Source organism: Erythrolamprus reginae, chromosome 6 (assembly GCF_031021105.1).
Source record: "Erythrolamprus reginae isolate rEryReg1 chromosome 6, rEryReg1.hap1, whole genome shotgun sequence".
Lineage (NCBI taxonomy): Eukaryota > Metazoa > Chordata > Lepidosauria > Squamata > Dipsadidae > Erythrolamprus > Erythrolamprus reginae.
Genome location: NC_091955.1, coordinates 63,873,995 through 63,901,911, shown reverse-complemented (window position 1 = coordinate 63,901,911; position 27,917 = coordinate 63,873,995). Strand labels below are relative to the sequence as shown.

At 38.7% G+C, this 27,917-nt stretch overlaps 1 protein-coding gene across 8 annotated transcripts in view; it reads left to right on the top strand.

The window, feature by feature from the left end:
- The window catches only part of ZC3H7B (zinc finger CCCH-type containing 7B), a 55,252-nt gene extending 27,964 nt beyond the window's left edge, over positions 1-27,288 (top strand). For all 8 annotated transcript variants that reach the window (XM_070756054.1, XM_070756058.1, XM_070756053.1 and 5 more), the window contains exons 15-23: positions 1,278-1,378; positions 2,139-2,320; positions 3,385-3,470; positions 10,002-10,135; positions 11,524-11,629; positions 17,739-17,847; positions 19,288-19,418; positions 21,044-21,207; positions 23,125-27,288. In XM_070756054.1, coding sequence (XP_070612155.1) covers positions 1,278-1,378; positions 2,139-2,320; positions 3,385-3,470; positions 10,002-10,135; positions 11,524-11,629; positions 17,739-17,847; positions 19,288-19,418; positions 21,044-21,207; positions 23,125-23,317 — 1,206 coding nt within the window. In that variant the 3' untranslated portion in view covers positions 23,318-27,288. The remainder of the gene's footprint in view (positions 1-1,277; positions 1,379-2,138; positions 2,321-3,384; positions 3,471-10,001; positions 10,136-11,523; positions 11,630-17,738; positions 17,848-19,287; positions 19,419-21,043; positions 21,208-23,124) is intronic.
- The last annotated feature ends 629 nt before the right edge of the window (positions 27,289-27,917 follow it).

The window sequence follows — 27,917 nt, the reverse complement described above, 5'->3', positions numbered from 1 at the left end:
AAGAAAACTGTCCAATACCAGTTTTGGACATTTGGATTTCGAAGGTAATCATCACAAGCTCACTCACTGTCACATTTCAATTGTGCTTTGAACAGAAAATGCTTATGTGAGAATGAGTGACATTATTTCATCCTGTAAAAGTCAGCCTAAAAAAGCAATCATAGTTGAAGACTGTTTTACCTTGCACATGGAACAAGCATGTAATTGTTTTTCAAGTGACTGGGCAGAAAACTATTAAGTAGTTCATGTATTGAAATAAGTTACAACTTGCTGAATAAACCAGAATGGTTGGAAAAACATACCATGTGATATAGCTGTATTCTCAGAACGCGCTAAACATATTACTAAATCAAAAACAAATGAGGCCCTGAGATTGAGCGATATACCTGGCTTCAGAAGATTTTTTTAAAAAAATATGAGCTATCATTTGCAGATGACACAGAATTAGAAAGGATATAGTTAATACTGAGAAATTAGAAATAGCAATCAAAATAATAGATAAATTGATTGAAAATAGTGATGTTTGGTAGAATCAAATGCACAGTATTTTTCCTAGAAAATAAAAAAATGTATCACCATAAAAAGAGGCTACTTAGGTTAGTAATAGATTTTTGAAAAGTTTCTGAATCTTCCAATTTCCAAACTAATAAATTATTCTGCTATTCAATATTCATCAAACCTTACCTCATGTGTTACGATAATTCTAGCCATCGGATTTTAAAGGATTTAGATAAAATAGGAGATGTTGAGATCAGAAGCCGTGAGAAAGAACAAAAGACTCTTTTAAGACATATGAAGAGAGATAGAAATAATTCAGAATGTTTAGTTCTAAGAGGAGAAATGTGGGAAGGGACGAGGTGGGGCTCTTCAAATATCTTAAAAAGATCACATACAAAAAGGGTGAAGACATGTTAAATTATACTGGAATTCAAAATATAAAATGACAGACTAAAATGATAGAAAAACAAATTCTGACTTAGAAAAGCTTCATATTACTAAAAGCAGTTTGTCAATGAAACTAGCAGAAGATAGACATCTGTTAGAGATACTGAGCAGAATTTAGGCTCAATAACAAGAATGACTTCTTTCACTTCTCTGATTCTGAACTAGAGCCTCCAAGTTTTCTTGTGTAAAATAATCTATAATCCAGAATTGGAGGGAAATATATATTCTTGTAGACCAAAATGGAAGTATGTTGAAAGAAAATGTCATTGTCTTTTATATAAGTGGGCAGAGCAAAAAAGTCTAAACTGCTATTTTTATGTATCTGTTTGCAGATCTGCTTTGACAGCAAACCTCGAATAATCAGCAAAGGGCTCAAGGACACTCCCGCAGTGTGCTCCAACCTAGCTGCAAAACATAGTTTTTATGATAATAAGTAAGTAGTTTGGACCTGTCTTCAGCCAGTAATATGTAACTGTTTATTAAAGGCAAACTGAGCCACAAAGTTACAATTATATTTCTTCTATAAAAGAACAGTGTTATGCTATTTTGTAGAAATGTTGAAAAAATTACTTGTTCCTGAATCCACAGGCATTACTCAATGTAGCGCTGCTCTGGTTACTAGCTGGTAGTTTGAAGTAGCTCCATACAGCTTTAATTTGGTTGAAATGCTGTTTCTAATTCATTAAGATGCATTTCATTTGCTTCCAGTGCATTTTCTCACAATCTATTTTTCAGTATCCTGAAACAAATAATTTATAGTTTAAATTGTAATCATGTTTAAGGTAATAAAGCCAACAGCAACTCTAAAAAAATAATCCTCAATGTACAATATAATTGAAACCAAAACCGGCTATTATAGGTCTGGGGTGGAGTTAAGAGGTACCAGGCCAACATTTAAAACATCTTTTTCCTTTGTATTAATATTGTAAATGTTGTTACTACTGTACAAGAATCAGTTGTGCTAATACCAATCATAATACTTGGAGAACTTAATAAAAGTACTAATATAACCTGATTTAAAGATGTATACAAGGAACTAATTTCTGGAGAAATAGCCTAGAGAGCAAGAGTTGATTCACAGCATCTGGAAAGTTGGATGATGAAAAATGGCTAGTTTTGTCTCCACTCTACCTTTTTTTCTTCATGACTAGCTTTTTAATGAGGATTAATATGAAATAATATCTCTTTTGCAGGTGTCTAGTTCATATTGTTCGTTCCACCTCTCTAAAATACTCAAAAATCCGCCAGTTTCAGGAACATTTTCAGTTTGATGTCTGCAGGCATGAAGTGCGTTATGGCTGCTTGCGTGAAGATAGTTGCCATTTTGCTCATAGCTTTATAGAGCTTAAAATTTGGCTGTTGCAGCAGTATTCTGGTGAGTAGTCACTTGGCTGGGATTGTCCAGAGGACAGCAGGAAGGGTAGTTTCAGGCTTCAATGTATGCACAGTTTCTCTGAGCTCCCACTGAGAATGTCATCCAGAAATTGAAGAAAAGGGGAAAAAATATTTTAAAAAATTATATATGCAATATTCTTGGATATAGAACTGTGTGTGTCTTTCTAAAAAATTTGATTGGATCCAGTGGGACAATCTTAATTAATGTCTTACATATGTAATTATATAATGGGAATGATTTGAAGGAAAAGTTTTAGTTATGAACATTACAAACTTTGCAAAAAATATTTGCTCTAAATTAGGTCCCTGATCAAGGGGGAAGGCTAAGAGTAGGTCTGCCTTTTGGATATTTGGCTTGTGTGCCTTGCAATAACATTTTTGCAACAATTGTGCTGAAATGAATAAGCAGAGTTATCAACAGAACAATTTTCCTCACCTTTGTTTGTAGCCTTGAACACACAATATTTTGGCCATTATTGAATGGAAGAATACAAACATTTAGTATTCCATCCAGTCGTCTCTGGATGTAGAAATCAACGGTTCTAGACAATGGCTTTGAATGAGTTTATGTATGTATTGAAAGAAATGGAAGACTCTACTTCAATTCTTGAATTTGCACACAAAAGTAGTAGGTCCTTATTAGAACAATTATTATAAGTGATAATAAGCATAATCCTTGACTAATTTGTGTTTTCTGTAGAACATTGTAGAATGTGCTTGGGAAATTGGTTTAGACTGAATTGTTAGAATCATTTGCTATAGCGAGACAATACTCTTCCAATTACTCGCTAAGGGCAATAATTCCAATACTAAACGTTTATTTTAAAATTTTAGCTGGAATATATATTGTACAATCTCTTATGTATACTTATGAACATTTTGTTACTATGAAGTGTCACTTTCTCCAATTTTTGCAAATACTGAGTGGATTCTGATTAAATTTAGGAAAAGGAGCATCTTATAAATACTGATAGAACAAAGCAATGAAAGAGTTTTAACTTATAATAATCTGTTAAATCTCAGAAGCTACTTTTGTCATCCTAGGAATGACTCATGAAGAAATTGTACAAGAATCTAAAAAATATTGGCAGCAAATGGAGGCACATGCTGGCAAAGCAAACAACAATATGGTAACTTATCTAGTTTTATTTTAATTTTTATAAAAAGCAGAATTGCATGAATAGTTTAAAGAAGTTAAAGTAAAAGTTCTGAATCAATGATGGCGAACCTATGTGCCGGCCAGCTGATTTTTGGTTCACACAGAGGCACCGGGATGGCATTTTTGGCTTCCAGAGAGCCTCTGAGGGAGATGGGTGAGGGTATTTTTACCCTCCCCTGGCTCCAGGGAAGCCTTTGGAGCCTCGGAAGAGTGAAATACGAGCCTACTGGACCCACCAGAAGTTGGGAAACAGGCCATTTTTGGCCTCCAGAGGCCTTTTGGCAAGTGGGGTAAGCTGTTTTTGCTCTCCTCGGGCATTGAATTATGGGTGTGGGCACTCAAGCATGCGCGATAGCACACGCCCACGCTCTTTGGGCGCCCGAGGAAAAAAAGGTTCACCATCACTGTTCTAAATGAATAAAATAGTCAGAGAAAAAAAATAAGAAGCCTACGTAAAAGCCATTATGCTAATGAAAACTTAAACTATCAAAATCTAAGGTGCTTCAGAGAAGAGGAGTCTTTGTAGTGCCCAAAAGAGGTATCAGTATTCCCTGTGGGGCAGTGTTCCAGTGGAGAAGTCTCTTCTCAAGAACACGGGGACAAAAAATATTTTATATAACCTCTGGTTCCAAGCCAATCAAAAGATTAACATTCACCACTGTTTGAATCTGATCTGGAAATGGAAAGGCAACCAGTCTGTATAGTCTGGAGGACAGAAGGAAAAGGGGGGACATGATCGAAACATTTAAATATATTAAAGGGTTAAATAAGGTCCAGGAGGGAAGTGTTTTTAATAGGAAAGTGAACACAAGAACAAGGGGACACAATCTGAAGTTAGTTGGGGGAAAGATCAAAAGCAACATGAGAAAATATTATTTTACTGAAAGAGTAGTAGATCCTTGGAACAAACTTCCAGCAGACGTGGTAGATAAATCCACAGTAACTGAATTTAAACATGCCTGGGATAAACATATATCCATCCTAAGATAAAATACAGAAAATAGTATAAGGGCAGACTAGATGGACCATGAGGTCTTTTTCTGCCGTCAGACTTCTATGTTTCTATGGCTGACAAAGAATTTTTAGGATGACACACTTATAGCAATAAATCCCATAACTGAGATTGAGTCCCTTTTGGATTGACTAAAATTCTGAATTTTCACGGAAAGCATAGCTGTCATAGCATGTACCTCAAGTGAGAGGTGCTTGTATAAGAGATTCCATTTGCTATCTCATCTATCAGTTTGATCAAATAAAAATTATTCTTCATTATTGAAGCCATTGTGTATAAGGCTCCAGCCTTAAATGGACTTATTAGTAAATGCACCTACCATTGCATGAATATGGATGGACCTGCAGTTTGCTGGACACAAATATATAAATGATACAGGTGAGACCCAAATTAATGATATACTGATGGCCAGACTTCATGTTCTTAAGAAATCTTTTAGGACATCAAAAGAAATATGAGATTTCAGTAGTGAAATCACGAGAATCTCACAGTAGATTTCTGTTAATCATGCAACTATGTAAAATTACACACTAGCATTCAGTGCTTGAAAAATAATGCTCACTCCTTTGTAATGAGAAGGGCATCCACTTGTCTTTTCATCATTTGATAGAATTCAGAATAAATGTTACAAAAGCAGCATGTTTTATTTATTTAAATTTATTACGGCTACCCAATTTCCATGGACTCTACAATGAACACACAAACCAGATTTCCCATCCCCAATCCATAAACACAGATAAAACCTAAAACTACACAGATAATGTGAACTAAAACAACGTAAAAACGATACAAAACCCAATAGCACCCTGGCAAAAACAGAAATACATTAATTGCAGGCCTGGCATCAGTCAGGTTTCAAGTACTTTCTGATCCCTAGTAGGGAGGGCCCTGTCCTTATCTAGTGTGTGGGAATGTCTTCTTCCAAAAAGTGTTGGAAAAGCTATCTTCATAATTGGAGTGAGAGAAAAAACTTGTCTTGGACAACTCTCCTTTTCCTGCTTTTTATCTGAGGTAGCTGCACACACACAATGCATTCTTTCAAAAGCTTGGTTAATGCTGGAAAGAATTTCTGAATGTATTTTCAACTTTGTTCCTTGTGGTTAACTTCCCTCCAACTGCTAGTCTTATGTGCAGGTCTTAGTTGTTGTGCTTTGAGAATTACCTGCAAATAAGTGTATTTTAAAATCGTCATCAGTGGGAGTATATTGGCAAATTCTGATACAGATTGGCTAAACAAAGGCACGAGATTACAAGATCTTAATATGTCCTTATATCCAAAGCTGCCTCATCCCATATCTCTCTAGAACAGTGTTTTTCAACCAGTGTGCTGCAGCACACTAGTGTGCCGTGAGACATGGTCAGGTGTGCCGCAAAGCTCAGAGAGAGAAAGAAAACAAGAGAGAGAGATAGAGAGAAAGAAAGAAAGAAAGAAAGAGAGAGAGAAAGAGAGAGAGAGAGAAAAAGCAAGAGAGAGAAAGAGAGAAAGCAAGAGAGAGAGAGAGAAAGACAGAGAAAGCAAGAGAGAAAAAGAAAATGAGAGAGAGAGAAAGAAAGAAAGAGAGAAAGAAAGAAAGAAAAAGCAAGCAAGGGAGAGAGCAAGATATAGAGAGAAAGAAAGAGAGAGGGAGGGAAGGTGGGAGACAGAAAGACAGGGAGGGAGGGAGTAGGGAGGGAGAAAGAGCCAAAAACAGGAAGGAAGGAAGAGAGAAAAAAAGAGGGATGGAGAGAGAGAGAAAAAAAAGAAGGGACAGAAAGAAGGAGGGAGAGAGAAATAGAGTGAAAGGGAGGAAGAGAGAGAAAAAATTGTCCAAACTTTTTTTAGCCACCCCCCCCCCCAACTCAATGTGCCCCAGGGTTTTGTAAATGTAAAAAATGTGCCGTGGCTCAAAAAAGGTTGAAAATCACTGCTCTAGAAAACTGACTTATATCAATACTAGACCAATGATCTATCTTGACAGTATTAAAATGACTGCATTGCTAAGGCTGTAGTTAAGAATCATTTTGAATCTTACTTGAAGCTCCTCCACGCTCTGTCGTTTCTTTGAAGTGTGTTTCCTGCCTCATTTGGAGTAACAAATCCAGACTGCTGAGACAGAACTTTTAACCCTGTGCTTGGTACAGTTTAATTACTAACTTACAATGTTCTTTGGACCTCAACAGCAGATGCTGCTGTTCCCTGACGCCTTTTGGGCTCAATTAATCTGGCGCACACTTAGCAACTTCTAATTTCTAGGTAACATTGTTATGAAGTTAGCCTGTTGTGTCTTGTTTTTACAAATACAATCATGTCCACTAAATGTCCTCCTACTTAATCTTTTTCTCATGTATAAACACAGGGGTTTTTTTTAAATTTTTTTTTACTGAATACAAACATTAAAAAAAACATTTAAAACATGAAACTGTTTTATCTGATAAAAGATATTGGGCAAAGCAAAGACTGCTTACTTTAAAACTCCTGTGATGAATTAAAGTCACTATTCAAAGGGAGCTGCGGTGGCTTATGTCGTAAAATGCTAGGTCTGCGTGCCGCTGAGGTCGGCAGCTTGGCGGCTCGATTCCTGTGAGCGAATAAACCACAGAGGGACAAGAAAGGAGCTTTCCGCAATTGCCTACCAGCCTTCAGGCGTCCCGTAGGTAAAGATAATACTACTCAAAAAGAAATCCTTTCACATAGGCAGGCAGGCAGACCCTTCTATGATCCCTGGCTAACAGGTGCCGTGCAGTAAATAAATAAACTATTCAAAGCACTATTCAAAGCATATTTTCATAGGCAGATCCTAGGCAGTTTCAAGCCACAAAGGCTATGTCAATTGTATTAATATTGCTAATACAAATAATAAAACAAGTTGACTAGATTAGTATTAAAGGTGAATGTCAAAAGAACAATAATGATAAAATACGAATGTATAATAATATTATTTATTGATACTTCAGTTTGGAGGCCATCCAACTCCTGATGACTGCAGCTTATGGTTTAAAAATAGAACAAAAATTCATAAAACAGTCTGAAGACAAGTAAATAAATGAAAACCCATTCAGCAGGGGCCCCACCCTAAATCAGTCCCAAGGTCTGAGAGCTTCCGAATGGGAACCTTCCAGATCTTGGAGGCAGAAACAGTAAGAAATAGGCAGTCCTCCAAATCCTAGTCTAACTAGAGACTGTTCATTCTTATACCAACAATGCTTATGTTCTGAAACCAGATAAGGTCAACCTTATAGCAAGTTTTCTAAACTGCACTTTTGAGCTATGAACTATAATTCCTAGTACTCTCAGCTACACTATTGATTGGGAATTCTAGAACTAAGTCTTAGCACAGTGGTCCCCAAACTACGGCCCACGGGCCACATGCGGCCCGCTGAGGCCATTTATCCGGCCCACGGGTAAGTGACACAACACAGTGTTCCATCTAATTTTCTATGAATAAAATGTGGTATTTTGTTAGTAACTAATATCAATCATCAAAAAAGTTGCAAAAGTTTTTTTTTCTACTTTTGTCATCCAGTTACATTCATTTTCTTTTAATTAAATTCCCTCCTTAATGTTCCTTCAAAAAGTACACCAATTATAATTCTAACTTATTAACCCAGTGTTTTTCAACCAGTGTGCCGCGAGACATGGTCAGGTGTGCCGCGAAGCTCAGAGAGAAAGAAAGCAAGAGAGAAAGAAAGCAAGAGAGAGAGAAAGCAAGAGAGAGAAAGAAAGCAAGAGAGAGAGAAAGCAAGAGAGAGAAAGAAAGCAAGAGAGAGAAAGAGAGAGAGAGAGAAAGAGAACAAGAGAGAGAAAGAAAGAAAGCGAGAGAGAAAGAACAAGAGAAAGAAAGAGAGAGAGACAAAGAAAGCAAGAGACGGAGGGAAGGAGAGAGAGAGAGAAAGACATAGAGGGAGGGAGGGAGAGAGCAAAAAAGAGAGGAAGGAAGAGAAAGAAAGAGGGATGGAGAGAGAGAGAAAGAAAGAGGGAGGAAGGGAGAGAAAGAGGGAGGGAGAAAGAAATAGAGTGAAGGGGGGGAAGAGAGAGAGAGAGAATTTTTTTTGTCCAAACATTTTTAGCAGCCCCCCCCCCCGCTCAACGTGCCCCAGGGTTTCGTAAATGTAAAAAATGTGCCGCGGCTCAAAAAAGGTTGAAAATCACTGCATTAACCATTATGCCAAAGTGCTTCCTTCTTTCTTTATACATTTTTCTATAAGCCAAGAAAACCTATAATCAGATGTTAACAAAAGAAAATTAAAAACAAAACATAAACATATATGAATTTCAGACTCCTTCCCTCTCTCTAAATAGTACATTCCCATTTTGTTTTTTACTTTAAAATAAGGTATGTGCAGTGTGCATAGGGATTTGTTCATAGGGTTTTTTTATAGTCTGGCCCTCCAACAGTCTGAGGCACAGTGAACTGGCCCCCTGTGTAAAAGTTTGGGGACCCCTGTACTTAGCATGTCTGGAGGATGGGAGATTGAAGAAAGCTGGCATACAGTAATACACTTCTTGATGAGGTTTTGCCATCATGAAATGCCACTGGAAGTACTGCTCAGTTTCCATTGTTCAGTGGAAGATAAAGAGAGACCTTTGCAAAGAAATGCTACTGATACAAAGAGTATTTTGTGCATTAAGCAACCTAAAGAGAACAGCTTTTCTTAGTGTGTATGTGTGTGCGCGCACAATATATGCAGTATGTGATTCTGTGAATGTTTATTTTCAGTCCTATATATATAGTCTTCTTCAGCTTCTCATTTGGGGATGATGGGAAATTAGTAATAAGGATTCTTAGCTCACTGGATATTTTTATGTAGATGGTTGAGTGGTTCAGGGTGGGGAATTTGTAGTGGGTGGGACTCCATCTATTCTATTTTTTATTCTATTTTTTATTCTATTTTTAACTTTACCTATTCTGATTTTATGTATGGTGGGACTGGTCTCTGGGTGTCACACGACTTTCGTTGCCAATGACAATTCGTTGTTTTTGACAATGACAATAAATTTATTATTATTATTATTATTATTATTATGTCAGTACAACACAGCAAACGAGATCACTATGCTGGATTTCGTATTTCATCACCAGTCGGGCGCTTCCCAAGCACCTAAGACTGCGTGATGTAGCGGCGAATTATGTTTGCTGATCCCAGTAAAGTGGCCTTTTGCAGTTGACAGATGGAGATTTTGTCAATTCCAATGGTTTTCAAATGTCCGCTGAGATCCTTTGGCACTGCGCCCAGTGTGCCAAGTACCACTGGGATCACTTTCACAGGCTTATGCCAGAGTCGTTGCAGCTTGATTTTTAGATCTTCGTATTTCACTAATTTCTCTAGCTGCTTCTCCTCAATTCTGCTGTCTCCTGGGATTGCGATGTTGATTATTATTATTATTATTATTATTGTTGTTGTTGTTGTTGTTGTTGTTATTCATAGCCTGTTTGGTTGTCTGCTTTTTTCATAAAATAATATATCTTAGAACATAGTTTAACTTTGTTTTCTCCCCCTTCCTGATTTTAGGCATCTGTCAGAACTCCCATTTCCAATACTTTTGACTTCCAGATGAAATTTGTGTGTGGCCAATGTTGGAGAAATGGACAAGTTGTGGAACCAGACAAAGACCTCAAATACTGTAGTGCCAAAGCGCACCATTGGTAGGTACCTTTCCCTAGTCAATGTTCTCCTCTCTCTGTGATGTTTAACCTCTTCCTGTTATTATTTCGGTATCTTATATTGAAATAACTGATAGGTTTTATTTTTTAATGCTGTCTATAAATATTCATAACTAGATATGCTGCTGACAACTTATGTGCTGCTGCAGTTTTGTTTCTCAGTTAACATTGATGACAAGTGCATGCCCTTATTGTCATACCTTTTTTCTTGGTGGGATTATGGTTATGGTTCACGCGTGTGGACCCTTCCTTGGTTGCCATGAAAGCTGAACTTAGTAAGAATTCTCATTTTTAATGTTCCGTTATAGTGATGTAAAATTTTTATAGCATTTAGTCCAGTGAACGAAGCAGTGGAAGTGATGTGCCGGTGCCTGGAGGCTGTTGGGGCCTGGATGGGTGTCAACAAACTCAAACTCAACCCAGACAAGACGGAGTGGCTGTGGGTCTTGCCTCCCAAGGACAATTCCATCTGTCCGTCCATTACCCTGGGGGGAGAATCATTGACCCCCTCAGAGAGGGTTCGCAACTTCGGCGTCCTCCTCGATCCACAGTTCACATTAGAGAAACATCTTTCAGCTGTGACGAGGGTGGCGTTTGCCTGGTGCACCAGTTGTGACCCTATTTGGACCGGGAGTCACTGCTCTCAGTCACACATGCCCTCATCACCTCGAGGCTCGACTACTGTAATGCTCTCTACATGGGGCTACCTTTGAAATGTGTTCGGAAACTTCAGATCGTGCAGAATGCAGCTGCGAGAGCAATCATGGGCTTTCCCAAATATGCCCATGTTACACCAACACTCCGCAGTCTGCATTGCTTGCCGATCAGTTTCCGGTCACAATTCAAAGTGTTGGTTATGACCTATAAAGCCCTTCATGGCACCGGACCAGATTATCTCAGGGACTGCCTTCTGCTGCACGAATCCCAGCGACCAGTTAGGTCCCACAGAGTGGGTCTTCTCCGGGTCCCGTCAACTAAACAATGCCGCTTGGCAGGAACCAGGGGAAGAGCCTTCTCTGTGGTGGCCCCGGCCCTCTTGAACCAACTCCCCCCCGAGATTAGAATTGCCCCCACCCTCCTTGCCTTTCGTAAGCTACTTAAAACCCACCTCTGCCGCCAGGCATGGGGGAATTGAGATACTCTTTCCCCCTAGGCCTTTACAATTTTATGCATGGTATGTCTGTATGTCTGTTTGGTTTTTATAATAATGGGTTTTTAATCGTTTTTAGTATTGGATTATTATTGTATGCTGTCTTATTATTGCTGTTAGCCGCCCCGAGTCTCCGGAGAGGGGCGGCATACAAATCCAATAAATAAATAAATAAATTTGTTTTGTGACTGCTTATTTTTTTACAACATGCTTCCTCCAGTTGGACCAAGGAGCGCCGTGTCTTGCTAGTGATGTCCAAAGCAAAAAAAAAGTGGGTATCTGTTCGACCCCTGCCTTCTATCCGCAATTTCCCACAGCAATATGATGTAAGTAAGACTCTTCTTTGCACAACACTGTCTACCCTATCTTGCCTTCCATCCTTCTGGGGTCGGTAGAGTGAAGACCAGATTTGAGGGAGCAATGTGCTGATTCTTTAAATCACTTAGAGAGGGCTTCAAAGCACCATGTAGCGGTATATTAAGTCTTAAGTGCTATTGCTATTGCTTGAGGGTCTCCATGCAGGGAAATGAGAGCAACAGCTCAAATGGTGAAGGAGATGCTTTGTAGTCAGTACTGAAATCCAAAGGTATCTGCCATTCAATATTGAACAGATATTTGATACCTATTGATGTGTGCATTCATGTTATTTTGATTGTCATGTTTCAGAATTGTTTGATTCCGAAAGTGACAAATATACAGTGGTACCTCTACCTAAGAAGGCCTCTACTTAAGAACTTTTCTAGATAAGAACCGGGTGTTCAAGATTTTTTAGTCTCTTCTTAAGGACCATTTTCTACTTAAGAACCTGAGCCCGGAAATTTGAGAGTGGCACAAAGGCCTGCCAGTTTCCTGCCATTCCCCCTTTAATCCTGGCCATCTCAGGCTTTGGCAGTCCAGAGCAAACAAAGCATTTTCCTTTCTCTGGGCGCTTGGAAAGGGAATAAACCTCTGCCAGTGCCCAGAGAAAAGAAACGCTCCCTTCGCTCTGAGCAGCCCAGAGCGAACGGAGCATTTTCCTTTCTCTGGGGGCTTGGAGAGGGAATAAACCACTTCGGTGTGGTGACTCCCTCACGTTGCCTCCCATACACCCGGCATGACGTTGCCTCCTGGAGCGTCTGGGCATGGAAAGCAAAAGCAGGTAGCAGCAGCAGCTGCCTTTCGGTCAAAGGAGCAGGAGGTTCCCCTCTCTTGCCCACCTCTCTGGCGCAGTGTATGGGGGGCAAACTCGTGCCGGGTGTATGGGAGGCATGTGCTCCTCCTCGCCGCCTCAGAGTCCCTCTTTTTTTTTTAAGCCTTAAAGTTTTGGATTTTTTTGATTCCCCTCACCTCACCTTCTTCCTTCAACAGCGACTGTCCTTCTCCTCTTCTTCCTCCTGCTCCCACCCAAATTCCGAACGTTTATTTCTTTCCTAAGGTGTTTGCACGCATTATCTGCTTTTACATTGATTCCTATGGGAAAAATTGCTTCTACTTACAAACTTTTCTACTTAAGAACCTGGTCAAAACCAGACCAAACTGCTGGAGATGTTCTAATCCCTCTGGAACCTTCTTTCATATCTGGTGGAGCTGTCCAAAATTAAAAAAATTATGGAGCAAAATAAGGTCCTGGATATTCGAAATTACGGACATCAAACTCTCATTCAAACCAGAGACCTTTTTATTAGGAATAATAAACTCAAAAATAAAGAAAACAGATTACTATATAATCCAACACATTATAACAGCAAGCAGAATATCAATAGCTCAAAACTGGAAAAGGGAAGAAGTACCATCAGACAGAGAAATGATTAAAAAAATATTTGATTGCGCCGAGTATGACTCTTTAACACAAAAACTGAAAGACAACAAGGAAACAAAAAATATAAGCACATGGGACAAGTTCTATAACTGGATCAATGAAAGGGAGAGAATTACAGAAGAGAAGGGAAACAAAATATAAAACAAACCATAAAAAGATCAAGAATGGGGGGAACAAAACATGACGATTTATTTGCTTGCTCGCTGACACCCTTTTTATTTTTTATTTTTTATGTTTTTTTTAATTATTATTTCTTTTCTTTTTTTTCCCTTTTCTTTTTAGGATAGAAATAAATTAAAACCATAACAATCATAATACTAAACACATTATTTAGAAAAGGAAGCTTTAGACCAACGACTAAGCAAACTTTAAGAAATACGATTCCGCTGACTGAATAGCCGGGAAAATAAAAAATAAATATAGCTGCAGACGGGCAGCGGGGTGGGGGGGGATGGGGTTGTCTTATGTTCAATGTTATTGTTAAATGTGGTTCGTTCGACCCTATTGGAAACAATGATCAGATGCATATGATATGAACACCTTGTCTCGTCAACACTGTAAGAAAAAAAAAAAGAACCTGGTCACGGAATGAATTAAGTTCTTAAGTAGAGGTACCACTGTATCTTACATTTCTTTCTTTCATGTAGGCTGTAGGCCTGTGAGAGTGAACCTATGGCATGCGTGCTACAGGTGGCATGTGGAACCATATCTGCCGGCACACAAGCCTTTGCCCTAGCTGAGCTCCAGTGTGCATGTGCGTGCCAACCAGCTGATTTTTGACTCGCACAGAGGCTCTGGGAGGGGGTTTCTGGCCTCCAGGGAGGGTTTTTTTACCTTCTCCAGGTTCCAAGAAAGCCTCTGGATCCTGGGGAGGGTGAAAAAGGGGCCTACCAGGCCCACCAGAAGTCAGGGGAGGAGGGGTCATGTGCATATGTGCAGGGGAAGAAGCAACATATACATGGGGTGGGGGGGACATTCAATTATGAATGTGGGCACAGTTACTCCACCCAAGGAAAAAAGGTTCGCCATCACTGCTATAGGTAGAACAACAGATGTAACCTAAGAGCCGGGGTGGCACAGCAGGTAGAGTGCTGTACTGCAGGCCACTGAAGCTGACTGTAGATCTGTAGGTCAGCGGTTCAAATCTCATCACTGGCTCAAGGTTGACTCAGCCTTCCATCCTTCCGAGGTGGGTAAAATGAGGACCCAGATTGTGGGGGCAATATGCTGGCTCTGTTAAAAACTGCTGTTGCTAACATGTTGTAAGCCGCCCTGAGTCTAAGGAGAAGGGCGGCATAAAAATCAATAAATAACAAGATTCTGCTAGAAAAGATATAATGTATTACGTGATGTAAAGAGATGAATCAAGCATTTGATTGATTCATCTCTTTACAAGAGTCAAGCATTTGGTTTGAAAGGAAGCTTTGTGAAATAAACACAACACTTAAAAATAAAAACACATTCACAACTGACACTATTGCCTTTGGGGGTTACTTTTTAAAAGGTGAATAGGGCTAGAAATAGCATTTTATATAAATAGATTAAAAAGTATGCCTCAATGCATGCAATGAAATTTGAATTTGCATAGACTTTGTATCCTGGAACAAATGCTTCCTGAGAATTCTTATATGCTCTATTGTTTTGTTTTTTTTAATCTACAAAATTTAAGTCTAGTATGAAAGGAAATGTTATTATTCCACCTAATTGTGCCCTTGCTGATTGGTAAAGTGTGCAGATTTTTTGTATTTTTGGAAATGTCAATTCAATCTGTTTCTAATTGGAATATCTGCCTCTTTGAACAAAAAGCCAAAATATTTTGTTTGCATGTTTGAGTGATGACTAAGAACAAGGGAGGGAGATATAAACAGGTCATCCTTCTAGTACACATGAATGGTTTTAATTATAGAATGGAAATTGGAAACTCCAATTTAACTTTATGGCGTGGTCTTTTAAGAACTGTAAAATGTTTTCCCCCCACAATAGAAGTCTTTCTTCTATTTCTTCAACTTTTCTTAGGATGTGTGATTACATTTTGTGCCCAAAGATGTCATATCAAGAAAACCTCTTTGGGGGGAGAATTCCAAAATCAGGATGCCATTTCTAATTATCCTATCTTCAGGCACTATTTTTCTGCCCAGTTCATTTTTGTTGCAATGGGGCCTGGAAAAAGATCTCTGAGGTTAACCTTTAAAAGTTGACTGGCTTATGTAAAAGAAATTAACCCTTAACATGCCTGGATTCTATGCCGCGTAGGGCTTTCTGAATTTGAAGAAGCAATCAGAAGATGCCTTTTGGTATAGCTGCAGAGCCGCAGCTTATGTACTATATATATATTAGAGATTATGTCCTTATGTACTTGGAGTATAGGATGCACCGGGGTATAAGATGCACCTTAGTTTCGGGGGAAGAAAATAGGGGAAAAATAATCTGCCTACCTGATATTTATCTGATTAGCCCTTAGTCTGGTCAGCTTCAGCACATTAGTTTGCTGCTTTTAAGCTCATGTAGTTGCTTTTTATCCCCTGGTTGAAGATAAAAAACAGTTTCTAAAACACTTCACTTCTCTGTCTTTTCAGAGAGAGAAACAATGAGAAAAGCAGGCAAAGGGTTGATTGCTTGGCTAGCAAAGCACAGAAAAAGGTTAACCTCAGAGATCTTTTTCCAGGTCCCATTGCAACTAAAATGAATTGCTTCACTCATTTGCACCTCGTTAGGACTAAAAAAAGATGGACAATCACTTGAGCTTCACTGTTAGCACCTTTAGGGCTGGAAAAAGGCTCGGCTGATTGTCCAATGGAGCAGCTAAGAAATAAGCAGCAAAAGGAAGATTGAAGATTTCATTAGGGCTGGAAAAAAAGCTTCGTTAAAAACTACATTTGGAGTATAAGACGCACCCAAATTTTCAGTCATCTTAAGGTTCATCTTATACTTCAAAAAATATGGAATATGTTCATTACCGTATTATTAATTGATCAAGTAATTTCTGCTGAGGAGTTGTGTCCAATCCATGAATTCTAAAGCCTATGTGAAAACTTATATAAAAAGCTTTCTAAGACACAGAAACCTTCCCATTCATACTACACAAATGTGCCTTTTGCAAATTTTCGTAATCATATTTCATGTCTTCATCAAAATAGTTTCTTCCTTGCCTTGGAAAATAAAGAGATTGCTTGGAGATGACATAGCAACTTTGGGTTTTGAATATTCATTTTAGTGGGCATTAATTTAAGGAAAAAATAGCTGTATGCAAATGAAAAGGCTGTTCTGTAATGTTTCAATCCAACAGCTCCAACACTGGGAGTTTTAGGGTCTCCTGCCTGAGCAGGGGATTGGACTAGAAGACCTCCAAGATCCCTTCCAACTCTGTTTTTGTTGCTGTTGTTGTTATAGAGGTTAAGTGACAGTAGCTTGTTATTTGTTCTTCTCAGTTGTAGATGCAAATCTCAAAAGGTAGAACTGGTATATGAGGCTGGATTAGATCCCCTTTGAGAATCTACTCTTATTTGTATCCATTTCCTGAAGAGAGATATGATTTGGTAGAAAACTACTTTGTGATGTGGCAAAAGAGTTGACAAATTGGGCCTTCAGAACCTTTATCTAAATTTTGTCATGGATTTTTTGTTTCTTAAAAAATGACCTCAGCATCTGAGGCTACTAAAGTAGTTCTGAGTTTAGATCCAGACCCTGAGATATCTAGATCAGAGTTTTTTCTGTTGCATTTTAAGAGAATGCATGGAGAGGAGGGTAAAACAATGACGTTTGAAGACATAGCCTAGATCCATGATGGGGAGGCATCTCTGTGGGCATGAGTGCCTTCACTAACTGCTCTTCTGGTTTCCAGCAGCTGGTCTTTGTGGGCGTCGGAGCGCTGGAAAATGGCTTGGAAACAATCCAGAAAATGGCCCAAAATGCCCCCCAAACAGGCAATGTTTGAGCTGTTTGGGCTTGGTTTTTTATGCCCTTTCTCAGGCCAAAAAATTTATAGGCACAAATACATGATATTTTCTAGGTGCCATCTTGAAGATTTGCAAGAACTGGCTATGCATATGGCCAAGGCTATTAGTTTTATCACCTTTTCTCCCTCCCTCTGGCCCCAAAATTTGCTTCCATTATCACAGTATATATAGGGCTGAGAAAGCTTACAATTTCCCATCCTGTATGCTAAAGAACATTCTTCTTCTCCTGCATTCATCAACAATCATGCAGGCAGGGAAAGGGAAGAGATGTTGAAACGAGTCTTTGGAGAGAGGTGGCATATAAATCCAATCAATCAATCAATCAATCAATCAATTCTATTGTCCCATAAGCAACCAGTTGGAGAGCTGACTGTACTATACAGTAATTCTAATGGAAAATGGGATGCTCATGCCCTTTGTTATGTTTCCAAGTGAATCATGTTCAAAGTGGCAAACAAAGTAGCAGCAGCTTTGAAACCTGTAGTAAGTTACACTCTTCCAAGAAACCATATATGGACAGTAGTTTGTCCCCATAGAATCACCACTGGATGTGTAATGAATGAATGTGTAGTGAATTCACAATACTTGGCATATATTTTTCTCGTTTGATTTTTGCCAGCTTAATTCTCATGAGAAAGAAAGTATTTCTGAAGGCCATAATTTTTTCTGTTTTCTTCCCAGCTCTGTATTCATGCCCAAAATGGTAGGAAATGCCAGTATGTTGGAAATTGCTCCTTTGCCCATAGCCCTGAAGAGAGAGAGATGTGGACCTTCATGAAAGAAAATAAGAGTGAGTGGAATATTTAAATATGTATCTTTACATATGTTTGGGAACTACAGATTTATTTATTTATTTGTTTGTTTGTTTGTTTGCCTGCCTGCCTTCTGGTCCTCCCTCGCCCAGCAATCCCCATCTCCAAGTACTTATTGACAATAATAAATGATCAGTGTCAAAATAATAATAATAATAACAACAACAACAACAACAATATATTAGATTAATATGCCGCCCCTTCCCGAGGACTCGGGGCGGCTCACAACAACAATAACAATATAGTACAAATCTAATAGTTAAAACTAAAAGTAAAAACCCACTATCATTAAAAAACAATCGATACTACACAATCATACCATACTCAAGTCTTTCTCAGAAGGTGGCACATTAATCTCCCCACGCCTGATGACATAAATGGGTCTTCAGAGTCCTGCGGAAGGCGAGGAGTGTGGGGGCAGTTCGAATCTCCAGGAGGAGTTGATTCCAGAGGGCTGGGGCCGTTACAGAGAAGGCTCTTCCCGTAGGTCCCGCCAGACGACATTGTTTAGTCGACGGGACCCGGAGAAGGCCAACTCTGTGGGACCTAATCGGCCGCTGGGATTTGGGCGGCAGAAGGCGGTCCCGTAGGTATTCTGGTCCGATGCCATGTAGGGCTTTATAGGTCATTACCAACACTTCCGATGTCATTACCAACACTGGCTTCTGGTAAAATATAGTGTGCAAGCTGACAAAGTTTAACTAAGATTTAACATTATATAAATATTAGGTCATTAGTAAATCATTATCATCTCAAACTGGAGATTTATGTTTTGGAATTAATATGCAGAATCTGGTTTCCCAAATTCATGATTATCACCAGAATAAATACTCTCTTGCAAATGTCCAGGTGCTACAATCAAGTTTTAAATTAGCTTCCACTGATATTAATGAAAGGTAGTTGAGCTTCATTACAGTAAAGAGGAAGCTGGCAGGGTAATGAAGAGGAAAGTTAACTCTGCCTTTTCAATAGTGGCTGCCTTTGAAAATGTCCCAGGATGTGGGGATTAGGCCAGATCCAGGACCTGAAAAGGGGTTTGGTTGAAGCAAAAACTGGCTGAATTGTGCAACTGTTTTGAAACAACAGGTTTCAATATTCAACAAGAGCTGCATTCCTTCTACTTCATTTGCTACAATATGTTAGACTGGCACCTATTCTATGTCAGTCTTCAGATGCTGTACCTGAATGACAGCACATCTCCCTTGCATGGAAAAGATCCAAGGTTCAGTCCCTGGAACCCTCAAACAGGGCTGAGGAAGACTGTCTGACATCTGAAGGGCGCTGTGTGAAATTGAATCAGATTCTGACTTGGTATTAAAAAGCTTTTGATGTTGGCAGCCAAACATTTCTGTTTAGAAAGTCCCTGTTGGTAGGATGCAAAAGTGTTTTTAACTAATGCGGCTGGTATATTGTTGCAGTTTTGGATATACAGCAGACTTATGACATGTGGCTGAAAAAGCACAACTCTGGAAAGCCTGGAGAGGGAACACCTCTAACGTCACGAGAAGGAGAAAAGCAGATCCAGATGCCCACTGACTATGCTGACATGGTAGTGTTATATTTATATTTTGCACATGAATATTTTTAAGATAAGAGTGCTACAAAATGAAACCCAGGTCAACCACTTGCATCAGATATAGATGTTCAGTGCAGCATTATACATGCTCAGCTGCTGCTGGGTTTGCCATAATTTTGCAAAATAAGATGGCACATGACAAGTGTTGTCCCCAAGAGCTCTTCTCTATCTCTAAAGTCCACACAACAGCTACATGAGGAGGTAATGAAGTGGCTGTCATCTCATCAACTTGTGAAAGCAATGTGAAGAAAAGAATCCTGCCTACCTTTCATACTCCTGCTTTAAATCCTGGTTTGTCTCCATGTGCTGTGCTGGAGATAGCGATGCTCTGATCTCATTACACAGAGAAGAAAGTTTGGACTGTCACATTATACATTGTCACAGGTAGAATGATTGTGCACCCTGGAATAAAAGGTGGATGGCCCCTTAATAAATTACATATTTCCTAAGAAAATCTCAGAAGCCTATCAGTATATACATTTTGTTAGCAAAAGATTTTGTTCACGAGTAAGATATAGAGTTAGGTCATTCTACATTTATTGATTATATTTAGATGGAAATCAAACTTGTAGCATTTTTGTTTTACAGATGCAAAAAATCTTCCCTATGAAACAAATGTTTACCGTATTCCCATTATGGTGAACCTATGGCACGTCTGGCACAGGATCCACATAGAGCCATACTTGAGGGCACATGAGGCATTGCCCTATGTCACATATTTGCGCATTGGTCAGCTGGTTTTCAGCCTTACAGAGGGTGGGGAGAGGTCATTTTTCCTTCTCCAGGCTTCAGAAAAGCCTCCAGAGCCTGTGGATGGTTAAAAACAGACCCAACAACGCAACCGGAAATTCATTTCCAAAGTTCCAGTTGGCCCGTTGGGTCTGTTTTTCACCCTCCCCAAGCTTCAGGAGGCTTTCCTGAATCCTGGGGAGGGTGAAAAACAGCCAACAGCCCAACCAGAAGTTCATTTATGAACTTTCAGTTGGGCCATTGGGTCTGTTTTTTTGCCATCCGCAGACTCAGGAGGCTTTCCTGAAGCCTGGGGAAGGTGGAAACGACCTCTCCCCACCCACTCTCTGGAAGGCTGAAAATCAGCTGGAATTTCATTTTTCACCATCCACAAGCTCTGGAGGCTTTAATAAGCCCTTTGTGAATTGGGGGGGGGGGGGGCAGCACAGGGGGTTGGGCGCCATCACTGCCCTATTCCGTCAATCAACTCATCAGTTGTAGCATAAAACTAGTATTTCAAACTTTTGATGATGCATCCAGCAGGTCTTACTCGTTCAAATAACCAAGTGGAAATAGAAAAATATGTGCCACCTTGGGGCTCCTAAGTATCTTTTAATCCCTAGAAAACTTGACTATTTTAATAGTTACGATCTAGATTTTTTTTTTGCTGAAGATCTCGATTTATTTTTTTTTTGCTGATACTCAATTCTGTTAAAAAATCGGTATAAATCCTCAAAAGAACAGTGGCTTTAGCCATGGAGAAGTAATTTTATTCAACAATAGAGGATTCCCCAGCCATTTTTAGAACAGTTATCAGTGCAACCAAGTAAAGGGATAAGAATGTATTCTCTTATTTTTCTGCTGGCTAGATGGGTTACCATTGCTGGCTTTGTGGGAAGAACAGCAACAGTAAGAAACAGTGGGAACAGCACATCCAGTCCGAGAAGCATAAAGAGAAAGTATTTACATCTGACAATGACTCCACCTGTTGGAATTACCGTTTCCCAATGGGAGAGTTCCGGCTGTGTGAAAGGTACAACCCATAACATTTCCCCTTTTTTAGGTCATGTACTCTTGCAGAGTAGGGCGAGTGGGGGAATATTTTGCTATATTTTAACTACAGTTTAAAGCAGAGGTGTCAAATTTGCAGCCTGCATTCGTCACATGCTAGCCCTGTACCCGCCTGGTTTAGTGAAGGGGAAAAATCCACCACATGATGACGTGAGTTTGACACCCCTAGTTTAAAGGAAGTTATCTCTGCTAAGTCTGTGACTCACATAGAGAGATCTTTTATGGCTGCAGATAAGTCTTTAAATCAGTATTTCTCAACATTGGCAATTTTAAGGTACCGTGTTTCCCCGAAAATAAGACAGCGTCTTATATCAATTTTTGTTCCCAAAGATGTGCTACTTCTTATTTTCAGGGGATGTCTTATTTTTTTTCAATGAAGAATTCACATTTATTGCTGAACAAAAAAAATGAAAATTTATTATATACTGTACAGTAGTTGTGAAACCAACATAATCAGACAAACTGTGAATCCTATCAAGGTTTGAAGACCATTGCACTCCTAACCTAGGGGTCTTCAAACTTGACAGCTTCAAGACTTCTGGACTCCAACTCCCAGAATTCCTCCACTGCCGGGATCCACCTCCGACAGTGACTCGCTGCATTGCCAGATCACAAAGGCCTGGCTCTGCGTCTCTGAAGGGCCAAGGCAGCTCACCCTCATCCCTTTCTCCCAGCTGCAGCCGAAAACCTGACTGCGGTGCTTCTCTGTCGCCTGCCACTCCACGCACCTTTCACCCTAAATGACCCTCATTCCCCCCCCCCCCGGCCACCTCTGTTGCCTTTTCTTTTCCTGGGCTGGCCTCTGTCCCTACAATGACAACTGCCCCGTTCATTTGTAATGCCTGTCCTTGCCTGCCGCAGGTACTCTGTTCTCATTCCCACCACCATACACACACTTTCCTTCGCTGCCATCCCCATCCCGGAGTTGCAAGTGCCGAGCTGCCACGTTGCTCTCCTCAGCGGCCACGGAAGCCACACCCACGGAAAGGTGGGTGTGGCTAACCTACCAAGGGAGAGAGGCGCCTAGGAGAGCAGCACGGCAGCTTGGCATTTGCAACTCTTTTTCCAGGTCTTGAATCAACCTCATTTGCTGCAGCAACCTCAAATGCCACCAGCAGCAGAAGCTCGGCTTAGCTCCACGGCCTTGACGTAAGAGACGAAAGAGGAGACTGGGGTGGGGATGGCAGCGAAGGAAAGTGTGTGTGCGGCGGTGGGAAGGAAAACAGGGTGACTGCGGTGGCGTCTTACTTTCGGGAGATGCCTTATATTAGGCAATTCTACAAAACCTCTCCTGTGTCTTACTTTCGGGGGTGACTTATTTGGGGGGAAACACGGTATATGGATTGCAACTTCCTGAATTCCCCAATATGCTAGCTAGAGAATTCTGGGAGTTGAAATCCATACAGGATTGTATAGTTGAATGCCAAGGATGAGAAACATTAATTTAAATGCAAAAGTTTTCTGGCAAAGATGGGTTTAAATATGCATTCTGATATAATATGCTCATGTCCTTGTTTACCAACTAAAGAAATGGTGTTTTTTAAGCAGATTATAGTCTTACAGATTTGATACAGGAACTATGTTTATTCCTGGGCTGGTGATTTCAGAAACTGTACAATCTTGCTCTATAGTTTCTCCTATTATTGATTCTTTAGATACACCAGCTTTCATATGATTTATTTGAAGGTGGGAACTTTGTCGGCAGAACATTTTGTTAACTGATCTAGATTCCCATGTTCTAGAATCTAGATTGAGGTAGGCCCTGTGGCTTTAGGGAAACATCTTTCTCTAATTTAGTTTCCTCAGTTTGAATACTAGAGAATTAAAGAAGAAAGAATCCTATTTTAAAAATTGACGGTTGTGTCCTGCCCTCCTACAGGTTCCAAAAAACAAAAGGCTGTCCTGAAGGAGAGAAGTGTCTCTTTGCTCATGGACAGGATGAGTTGACAGAATGGCTGGATCGGAGGGAAGTAATGAAGCAGAAACTGGCTAAGGCTCGGAAGGATATGCTGTTGTGCCCTCGAGATGATGACTTTGGCAAATACAGCTTTCTATTACGTGATAGTATATAATTCCGGATGGTGGGGGAAATGAGAAGACTTTACAGAACTGGAGTAAGATAAAGCTTGGGCAGTTACAAAGAGCCTGAAAATTGTTCCAGTACCCTGGCTTTGATTGCAAAATAATCAAAATGATTCACTAATGTTGAATGAAATTAAGGATTGAATCATCCGTAGCCAGGGGACACAATGCTTCTATCATTTTGTTTTCCAAATTTTTTTCGATCAATTACCAGTTTCTTTTTCTTTCATAAAAGAGGTGGTGTTTTTCGTTTTAATTTTTTCCAACCAGATTCTTACTTTGAGCATTTAATTTTGGATGGGATATTGTGGTATTACAAAAGCAAGCATAGAACGAGGAGATATGTCAAAGATGCAGGGTTTTGTTCAAGCTAGACACTTGTGTGCTGGGTCTTTATGCTCACAAACCACAGTGTTGAAATTAACAATACAAAATGTTAAACATGAATGAGATATAAGCTTCCCCCACTTCAATCTGGTTTTAAAACATTCAGATTATTTTGGTGGTTGCTTTTAAATAATAGCAGTAAAGTATTTACTATTTAATACTACTAAGTGGTAATTAAAGAAATACTAGTAAAGAATACTTTGGGTTTTTTCCTCAGCCAGAATTCCATCACATAGGAGAAAGCAAAGAATTTTAATCCTGTCACATGACATTAGGAAAACATTGACTCTTTGGAAGCAATTAGTTTTTTTCATATTAAAGATTATTGAAAATACAATAGATAATTCATGATTGATTTAGGCCTTCTATGAATATATATATAGAAGTCAAAGATAGGTCTTATTTCTGATGGTATGTCACCAATCAAAGCAGTTAATATTTGCTTCTTTAGAGAGAGCTTTAAAGATATCTGAGAATTTTCCTGGACAGGAAAATGTTGCTATGTTTGGGTTTCTGCAGAGAACCTGCTAATTGAAAAACAATAGCTTCCCACTATACATATTGTTTCTCTAGTAGGTATAGATCTGGTGGCTATGGAAAAACAATAATGATGGAAAGGAGATGAAAGGATTAGTTTGCTATGCAGGAATGGATTTTATAAATCTGATTGTGCTGAAGAATCAGGTTTTTAAACTTTCTTTGTCATTAATAATTTAGCGCTAATTATAAAAATATCTTGGTAATTTTGATCTCAAGGGGAAAAAGAAATTAAACATTTTCCAAATAACTTTTAAAAGTTCATCTGTTTAATTTAAATTGCAAATAAGAACTTGCAATTAAATATCTCATATCTCAAAGTAATAGAAGGTAAATATAAGACTACAACATTAAGTTTCCTTCCCTTTTTTAAAGTAAGAACAAGAAAATATTGCCTCTGAACCAGTATTCAGTGTACCTGTGAAAAGAACTTCAAGAAGCCAGAATTTAAAACATTTTTACTAGCACTTAAGTTCCCCTAACATAGTGGTCAATTGAACAATAAAGTCAGAAAAAATATGATAGTAACATTTCACAGAATTAATATAACAGATTGTAGGAAAAATGTCACACTGATGTGATTGATAGGAGGAAACAAATGATCCATAATGTATGGATTTTGCAACTGTAACCAAAAAACCCTCAGCAGTTTTAGTGCAATTATCTTTATTGATCTGATAGGGAAGTACATATATGTTTTGGGTATATGGTGCTACAAAATTGGCTTTTATACTTTTGCAAAGTGGATGAAGGCATGGTGTAACCTGAATGTGAAGGTTTCATGTAAAGAGATATCTATCTAGAATCTGTAGACTTGCTTACATAATGCTTTAATCTTAATGAAGTGTGAATGCTGTAGAATGTTACACTTTTCTTCTTTTGAAGTAATATCAGTCAAGATGATCCACCCTTATTCAGAAGAAAAATGAGTATAATTATAAAATGTATAATAATTATAAAGGGAATGCAGTTAGTAGGAAGAGTATAATGTCAGTCTCTTTTTCTGCTATTATTGATATAGATGGATTATTTACTCACATTTGTCCGATAACTTTAATTACCCATTTCTATCTGTCACAAACTTTGGTCTAAAATCATCTGTTCCCTGAATAAAAGCACGTATTTTTGATTTATTTTAATGGTGCAAAGATCAGCCTTTCCTGAAAAAAGTTTGGATACTTTTTTCTAAGTTTTGAAGAAAGGTATTTTAGCATCATGCACCTGATGCCCCCCCCCCCATCTGCTAAATTGCTACCCCCATCTTGAATACTGAACACGGTAATTGACCGTATTGATCTGCAATGAAAGAAATTGTTCATCAATTTAGAGGGTGCCTGAACAGGAAAATTTGTGTATGGGGTAGAGAAACTTTTGTATTTCTAAATCTTTTTAAAGTAGTTGTTCCCCAATTGTCATCCTGTGTGGAACTCATGCATATCTGGACAGAAAATTGTTTAAATCAGTCTCTCCCATTTTGATTGTTAAAGAACGTGCAACAAGATTTTTCATAGTCTGTTATACGCTTTCCATTATCCTCGACATTTATTTTTATAAAATGAGTACATTTTTGTCTATTGCCTCACTAATTAAATGCTGTAGTCTTAATTATTGATTCTGGATTAAATGAAGCTACAGCACCCCAATTGCAATTAAATGAGCATGCATAGATGTGTTGAGTAAGTTACACAATACACTATTATCTGTTCAATTTGTTGATCCTATTTCTTTAAGAAAAATGGAGGTAAATAAGAGATGGATGCTTAACATTCTAAACTCTCTGCTGAATCTAGAAATATAACCATATGCTGTGTCAACCCAAGATATGTGCATTTATTTAGATTATAGAGCTAAATAAAATGTTTCCTTAAAGAAGTAATTAAAATTAGTTGTAGCCTTTTTCTACCCTCTTCAGTAAAGCTGTGCTGGAGGGGGGAAAAGGCTCGTGGATTATGATGTTAGAACATATGTGGGTGCACATATTCTGGGCATTGCAGTGGGAATTTTCATTTTATTTCCTGATATGATAATCTGGTATGTGATGTTGCAGTATTTTGTTACCAGACTTGTTCTAGTGTGTATATATGTACTCCTTTCATAAGACATATATACACAGGTATTAAATATATCACTCTATATAATATTATATACGTGTGTGGCATAAGGAATCTTTATTGAGAGTTAAGAAAAAGGACTCAAGCCAGGGAATATAGCATCTCTCATTGAAAAAGAGAAGATGTGGGGAGGGGATGAATATTTTATCTGGGATTCAAGAAAGCATTGATTATTATCCCCACCAGTCATGAATCTACTATTTTGTAAAAGCCTGTAAACCTTATTCACAGAAATAAATATTCAGATACAGTAATGAGGAAGCAAAATCTGTTTATTGTTTTGAGGAAGGAGATACCATGAGTAGGGGTTCTCTTTTGACATTTTGGTTATAGGGATCATCAGCATTTAAGTCCAGTTTGAACAGCTGAATTAAAACAATAAAACAGGCTGTAGTTAACTAAAATTGAACAGGTTGGCAAGGAAGGGATTTTCAGAAAGCATTTAAGAATAATGAAATGTTGACACTGATTGTATGTATTAATAAATACAAAATGTGCTTCTGAAATCTCGGGATGACTTATTATTCTTTATATAAAAGTGATTCCATATAAGATGCCAAAGTGAAAAAAAAAAGCTTATAAGCTCCTTTCCTAGACCGAAAAATGGAGCAAGATAAATTTGATTGGGATGCTGGTTAACCAACCTTTCTACCAGATTATCCTTTAGAAATTTGAGGAGAAATGAAAGGGAATGAAGGGAGATGCTTTATTTCTAAGCTGGGCTTGTAATAAGCTCGGGAGTCCTTCAAAGTATCTATTAATATATTTTAAGAATACCACACTTTACTATTAAAGAATGATAATATCTTTCACAAAGTCCAGTAATCAACTAATACTATAGATGTCCTAATAAACATTCTTGTTCTTAATAAATTTGTTTCTTTTAGCCTTTGTAATAGAAAATAAAAGTGTGCACTTTAAACCTCCATCCTGTGCTTTGTATACTGGTGTTACCCTTCGAGTAAAAATGGTAACATTGCCCTCCGTCTCTTATTATTGAACATAACTCACATTGGCTAATCACCAACAATGTAACTCAGACCGGGCCGTTTTATGGCCTACAAGCCATATCCAGCCCTTTGGCTGTTTCTATTCAGCCTGCAGCGGGGGGGGGGGGGGGGGGGCAGTGGCAGCCATCCACAATAGACCTGGTTTCTCATATGGCCCATTGGGAAAATTAACACACACACACACAGTAGCCAGTAGATAGATTAATTCTGTTTGTTGTAGACCAGTTGTTTCATTTCAATTGTGTTCAGACTACATTAAACTAGATCTCCCAAATGTTTTAGCCAACTTTACTTTGAGCAGATCGCAACCACCAAGCATGATTTTCAGAACAGGTGATAAGGAAGTGTCCAAAATACCATGGTCAATATATCTGAATTGCACTACCTGCTATAGACTAGTTGCAACATCATGTTTCATCTTATATTTTGTCATAAATTGACATTTCCAATATTTGCAATGCTTTGAAAAACTTTGAGAGGTCCCCCCCCAATGCTGAAGCAATGTCAGATGGCATTTATACATTTACTAAATTAAAAAGTCAATC